The following is a 7408-nucleotide window of genomic DNA, read 5'->3' on the forward strand; positions in this document are numbered from 1 at the left end:
AGTATCTGCCTACAATGCAGGAGACCTGGGCTCAATCCCTGGGTTGGGAAGATCCCCTGGAGAAGGAAATGGCAACCCACTCCAGTACTCTTGCCTGGAAAATCCCATGGACGGAGGAGCCTGGTGGGCTGCAGTCCATAGGGTTGCTAAGAGTCGGACATGACTGAGCGACTTCACTTTTCACTTTCATGCATTGGAGAAGGAAATGGCAACCCACTCCAGTGTTCTTGCCTGGAGAATCCCAGGGACGGGGGAGCCTGGTGGGCTGCCATTTATGGGGTCTCACAGAGTCGGACACAACTGAAGTGACTTAGCAGCAGCAGCAGTCTTAACTTTTGGGCTTCCCAGGTGGCACTAGTTGGAAAGACCTCCTGCTAATGCAGGAGACATAAGAGATGCTGGTTAGATTCCTGGGTCCGGAAGATCCCTTTCCGCTTTCTTTGATCTGGTAAGTCAGTTAGCACTCATCCACCTGTGTTCTACTTTCAAAATATTGTTGTTTCTTGTTTGCTTTCACTTTTTTTTTCTTTTTTTCCCTGTGGGTTTATACCTCTGATACCTTTACAGTAATTTTAGGGGTGTGTGCATGCTAAGTCACTTCAGTCATGTCTGACTCTTTGCAAGCCTATGGACTGTAGCCTATCAAGCTCTTCTGTCCATGGAATTTTCCAGGCAAGAATACTGGAGTGGGTTGCCATTTTGAACTCCAGGGGAACTTCCCAACTAGAATTGAACCTAGGTTTCCTGCATCTCCTGCATTGGGAAGAAGGTTCTTTACCAATAGCACCACCTGGGAAACCCAATTTTAGGGGAAGAAGCGTTAAATACATCTGCATAATCTTTCATATGTAATCAGAAGTCTGAGTTACTCTAGTAATTTTAAAAAGATAGATAAAGCTACTTCCATAGATAAGTAAGGTTTGGTTCTTTGTTGATCACTTGCCCCCCCCCCAAAAAAATTATTATATTTGAAAATGTCATTTATGGTCTTAGTCACTCTTATGAACTTCTCATATGATCAACTTAAAAGGATCAGTCTATACACATGGACTCTGAGATACACTATAATACCAAATAGGAACAATAAGATGTTCATGACATATTTTTTTTTAATAGCAAGTCACAGATGATGTGATTAGCTGATGCTGCAACTCCTTTTTCAGTAACCATGGCTCTTGGGGAACCTAAGAAAAACTAAAGACCAATCAGCTCAGCATTGCTAGGGAAATTTATTATCCTGGAATACCCAAAATTGCAAAAACACCTCAAATCTGTCTCAAGGGTTTGCATCATTTTTATTATATAAAATTCCTCCTTTGTTGTTACATAATTTTCCTCAACTTTGCCTTGCTCCAAAACTTTACCTTGGACTTTGTATTAGTTTTCTATTTCTGCGTAGCAAATTACCACAAACTAAAACAGCTAAAAATATTTCTTTGTTACTCTCAGTTACACAGATCAGTGGACCTCCCTGGTGGCTCAGATGGTAAGAGTATCTGCCTACAATGCAGGAGACCTGGGCTCAATCCCTGGGTTGGGAAGATCCCCTGGAGAAGGAAATGGCAACCCACTCCAGTACTCTTGCCTTGAAAATCCCATGGACGGAGGAGCCTGGTGGGCTACAATCCATGGGGTCACAAAGAGTCGGACACAACTGAGCCACTTCACTTTCACTTTTCACTTACACAGATCAGAAGTACAGCATAGTTCAGCTAGCTTCTTTGGTTAGGGTTTCATGAGGTCAAAAATTAGGTGCTGCCTGGGCTGGGCTCTTATCTGGAAGCACACGGAAAGAATCTGCATACTACAGGGTGGAGGCTGAATTCAGTTCCTTGTTATTTCAAGATTAAGGTCTTTGTTTCCTTGCTGGCTGTAAATGGGATTCCTCTCAACTCCTAAAGGCTGCCAGTATTGCTTGGCATATGTCTCTCTCCATCTTCGAAACCAGGAACAAGCTAAATTCCCCTCATGTTTTGAACCTCTAACTTCTGATACCAGCCAGAGAAAACTCTGCTTGTAAAGGGATCATGTGATTCAATAATACTTAACAACATAGTCAGAGGAGTAATATATTTACAGATTTCATCCATACTCAAGGGCAAATGACTACCCAAGGAGGAGATGAACTAAGGGTCATTCTTAAAATTCTGTCTACCATATAGCTCATATTATAAGTTGAGAGAAAATATGAAATTGTTGAGTGAAGCATGTCAGCCAAATTTAAAACTCTCACTCTGTCCAGGGAGATCCTCTCCCATTTTCTCCGGTGAGATCTTAATATTTTGAAATGTTTTATCTGTAAGTAACACTAAACTACTAAGTGTTCAGGTCACTCTTTTACATCTAGCATAAATAGGACAAGACAAATATCCAGAATTACATAGAGAAAAACATAAAAGCATGCTAAGACCCAAGGAGTACCCCCATTTGGCACAGCTTAATCTCTAGGTCTCTTTAGGAGCAATACTCAGTCTTTTAGTTTCCCTTCCTTGTCCCTCAGCTCTTTCTAAAATTGTCTCTGGGCTTATGCAGAAATAGAACTTATATGACCTTATGGTGAAGCAAAGCCAAAGTTTCCCAAATTCAAACACAGTCTTGGGCCTGTCCTCTGAATCCTCTGGTCTCCTGATGTTCCTATTGTAGATGATTACCCTTCATGCCTATCCTTCAGTAATCTTTAACCAAAGGCCAGTTGATGAACCTGGAACTGTCCTCCCTTAGCTGTCAGAGGCTGGTGAAACTCCTAGCTGAACAGACTCCACTTACCAGGTGCAGTTTGCACATTGAGTCCCTGACCCAAATGGTCCATTCTTCAGCTCTACTAAAATGCCACTTAGCTGCCCCCCAACCCTTGGCAACTCTCTGGCAAAGTAGCTACTAAGAGTCTCAGATGACTTCTGCATCCCCTTTGGGAACAAGCAGGAACTCATGTTTTATTCAAACTGAATGAGTTCAAGAGAGCTAAACTAAGGTCCGAGCTTGTCTTAATCATGTTACCTCTTCCTAATCACTGCCACTTGACTCTTCAGTGTCAACCCTCCCCAGCCCAGGTTGTTTTGGGGAGGCTTTGAAATGATATCTTACCAGAATTTCAAATGTGAAAACAAATTCCCTCTGCCCTCTGTGTTTTGCTCAATCTTTCTAATATGTCAGTTTGGTCACTCAGTCTTGTCTGACTCTTTGTGACCCCATGGACTGCAGCATTCCAGGGTTCCCTGTCCATCACCAACTCCCTGAACTTGCTCAAACTCATGTTTATTGAGTCAGTGATGCCATCCAACTATCTCATCCTCTGTCATCCCCTTCTCCTTCTGCCTTCAATCTTTCCCAGCATCAGGGTCTTTTCCAATGATTCAGTTCTTCATATCAGGTGGCCAAAATATTGGAGCTTCAGCTTCAGCATCAGTCCTTCCAATGAATATTCAGGACTGATTTCCTTTGGGATTAACTAGTTTTATCTCCTTGCAGTCCAAGGAACTCTCAATAGTTTTCTCCAATACCACAGTTCAAAAGCATCAATTCTTCTATGCTCAGCTTTTTTATGGCTCTCACATCCATACATGACTACTGGAAAAATCATAGCATAGATGGACCTATGTTAATTTCAGAATTTTAGCCCAAAGAATAATGCTTAGGGTTTAAGTAATCTCCTTTTCTGCCTCTATTCCCCTTTCTCCTCACCTAATTCCTTTAAATCAATGTTTTTCATTCTGGAGATTATAACCCATTTGTGTGCAGTGATATAAATTAATGAATTAATCTGCATATTTAAATGGAATGGATAGACAAGAACTATAATCCCACAGCCTCCAGAACAAAAACCACAATCACAGAAAGCTAATGAAAAGAAACAGGATTATGTACCAGATGAAGGAAGAAGATAAATCTCCAGAAAAACAACTAAATGAAGTGGAGATAGGCAATCTTCCAGAATGGATGGAAAGTATGTGTGCAACTCAAGTTCTTGAAAATGATTTTTCTTCATAAAACTTTTGTTCCCTGTGTATGTGTGTATATACGGGGTTGCAATAAAAAATATGTAACTATAGGGTATGGTTAAAAACATTTTAAAAGATATTGTACCTAGGTGCTCTCTGCCCTAGGTACATAAAAAATATTATGATCTAATCTACCAGCATAATATGCTAAAGGAAGTTTTTTTTTTCATTGTGGTAAGTAAACCACAATAAAGATATACCATGTAGCTATTTTAAAGTGTCCGGTTCTGTGGCATTAAGTTCATTGACATTATTGTACAATCATACCACCATCCCTCTCCAAAACATTTTAATCTTCCCAAAGTAAAACTCTGCAGAAATTAAACAATTTAACTCTCAATTCCTTCCTCTCCCTGGCCCCAAGCCACCACCACTTTCTTAGTCTCTGTGAACATGATTACTCTGGGTATCTCAGATAAATGGAATCATACAGAATTTGTCTTTTTGTGGCTTGTCTACTTCATTCAGCATATGTCCTCAACATTAATGCATATCCCGGCATGTATCAAACCTTCCTTTCTTTTTAAGGCTGAATAATGTTCCATTGCATGTATATATAACATTGCCTGTCCATGCTCATGAGTTGGCATATTGAAATCGTGCACGGGTAAATTTTGGGAACTACTATCACTGTAATTAATGGTTCAAAGCAACAAAATTAATCCAGTTATATATTCTTAAAAGGACAGGATGAAATGCAGAATCTGTTTCCCTCAGAAAAGATGTGAATAAAGATATATTTTAACATTCTAAGTTCCTTTGATTATCATCAAATTATTTAAGTGAAGTTAATTTATGCCTCATCGTATTGCATTTACTTTTGGAAAGACCAACCAAAAATGAGTGATAATTATTTGGGACTGGTCCTGACCATGATAAATATACTCATTTACAAACTCTGTTCCATTTAAAATGTTTCTTTCACAGGACCATGTAGAGGAAGGCAGGGCCAGCATTTATCGGTCAGTCTTTACCAACTCTTCCAAAGAGATGACATGTTTTCCAGACTTTCCATTTCCTGATGATTTTCCTAACTTTATGCACAACAGCAAGCTCCAGGAATATATTACTATGTTTGCCAAAGAAAAGAACCTCCTGAAATACATACAATTTAAGGTAAGATATTATTAAAAAAACTTATTGGGGGCATAACTGTGAGGAATTCTATAGTTATTAAAAGATTCCCATTTGTTCCTTTCACTATCTCTTTCTCAATTGTAAACAATTTTAACAGTATGGCTTCTTTGACCCTAGATTTAGAAAGCATACATTCTTCTTAAGATATGTAGGAAATTTTTAACTACACATAGTTCTTGGACCAAAATGCCATAAGCTTAGAAATCAGAGCAAAGAAAAAAATGCTTGGGTAGACATGAATTTATAAATTAAAAACTCATTATTCCTAAACAATTTACAGGTCAAAAAAAGAAATTTCAGGGGAAATTTTTAAATATTTAGAGCTAAATGATAATTTAATTTGATATATCAATATTTATGACAAGTAGAGAGCACAAAAACTTTTATGAAAATTATAAGCTTAAATGTTTATGTTAGAAAATAAGATTTTCCAGGTGATCCTTAGCATACTAAAACATGAGAACTTACACTCTGGATATAGATGATATCTTTCATTTTGAGATAATAACATTAAAAATAAAATGACAAGGAAGTATATTAAGAAATTGCTGTTAATACAAAAATTATTGGCCACCAGATTATTTGCTACATGTTCTATATGGCTCTTGTAAACTATAATTTAATTGTCAGAGCTCCAAAAGGAATCACTCTTATACTGCAGAGAATATTGGTCATACACAAGGAACCACGTGGAAATATAGTTTAATAAAACATAGATGGGGCTTCCCTGGAGGTCCAGTGGATAAGAATCTGCCTTGCAACGCACACCAGTTCAATCTCTGCTCTGGGAACATCCCACATACACGGAGCAACTAGGCCCAAGAGTTGCAACTTCTGAGCCCCACATGCCGCAACTCCTGAAGTCTGCATGCCCTGGAGCCTGTGCTCTGCAACAAGAGAAGCCTTCCTACCGCAACTATAGAGTAGCTCTTAATTTCTAATGCTGAGATGCCGTATGATTCTATGATCATTTGGCAAAGTTGGAAAGTCTTTCTATGTTTTGATGATCTGGGAAAGGTGCCTTCTTAATCTAGTAAAGAGACCATTAAGGAAGCTGCAGGGTTCATTTCACTCCGATAAGGACAAAACCCTGATAGTGTTTAATATCAGTGCATCTTCACAAAACTCAATGACCATACAAGTACAAAGTTTAAAAAAAAAAAAATAATAGAATCCTCCTTCCTTGAAGGCCTACTGTAATAGACACCCTGGCCTCATTTCTTTCTCCCTTATATCCCTCAATACTGTTTATGGAAGTTTTCCCCTGAGAAGCCATGTGTTCCAATTTATAGGGAGTATCCATGTTATGAAATAGTGAGAGTTACATGATTCATTTGGGGAGGAAACTTGTAACTCTTGGCCAGTTGGCTTCATCTTCAAACCTACAGAGAGAAGTGCAATAGAACAACAACCCTGCAAGCGCTTTTAACTCTGCCTTCACTTCTCAGTCCAGCTCATTCTCTTTTTTTTTTTTTTTTCTCTAATTTTATTTTATTTTTAAACTTTACATAATTGTATCAGTTTTGCCAAATATCAAAATGAATCCGCCACAGGTATACATGTGTTCCCCATCCCGAACCCTCCTCCCTCCTCCCTCCCCATACCATCCCTCTGGGCCATCCCAGTACACCAGCCCCAAGCATCCAGCGTCATGCATCGAACCTGGACTGGCAACTCGTTTCCCACATGATATTTTACATGTTTCATTGCCATTCTCCCAAATCTTCCCACCCTCTCCCTTTCCCACAGAGTCCATAAGACTGTTCAATACATCAGTGTCTCTTTTGCTGTCTCGTACACCGGGTTATTGTTACCATCTTTCTAAATTCCATATATATGCGTTAGTATACTGTATTTATGTTTTTCCTTCTGGCTCACTTCACTCTGCACAATAGGCTCCAGTTTCATCCACCTCATCAGAACTGATTCAAATGTATTCTTTTTAATGGCTGAGTAATACTCCATTGTGTATATGTACCACAGCTTTCTTATCCATTCATCTGCTGATGGACATCTAGGTTGCTTCCATGTCTTGGCTATTATAAACAGTGCTGCGATGAACATTGGGGTACACGTGTCTCTTTCCCTTCTGGTTTCCTCAGTGTGTATGCCCAGCAGTGGGATTGCTGGATCATAAGGCAGTTCTATTTCCAGTTTTTTAAGGAATCTCCACACTGTTCTCCATAGTGGCTGTACTAGTTTGCATTCCCACCAACAGTGTAAAAGGGTTCCCTTTTCTCCACACCCTCTCCAGCATTTATTATTTGTAGACT

General features: G+C 39.2%; 1 protein-coding gene across 3 annotated transcripts in view; it reads left to right on the top strand.

Moving 5' to 3' along the window:
• The window catches only part of FMO3 (flavin containing monooxygenase 3), an 86525-nt gene that overhangs the window by 7496 nt on the left and 71621 nt on the right, over window positions 1-7408 (top strand). For 2 of the 3 annotated variants that reach the window (XM_010836717.1, XM_010836719.1), the window contains exon 3: window positions 4926-5114. The exons of the other annotated variant lie outside the window; for it this stretch is intronic. In XM_010836717.1, coding sequence (XP_010835019.1) covers window positions 4926-5114 — 189 coding nt within the window. The remainder of the gene's footprint in view (window positions 1-4925; window positions 5115-7408) is intronic. 3 annotated transcript variants of the gene reach the window in all.

This window comes from Bison bison, unplaced genomic scaffold, assembly GCF_000754665.1.
Source record: "Bison bison bison isolate TAMUID 2011002044 unplaced genomic scaffold, Bison_UMD1.0 scf7180017864064, whole genome shotgun sequence".
NCBI classification, from domain to species: domain Eukaryota; kingdom Metazoa; phylum Chordata; class Mammalia; order Artiodactyla; family Bovidae; genus Bison; species Bison bison.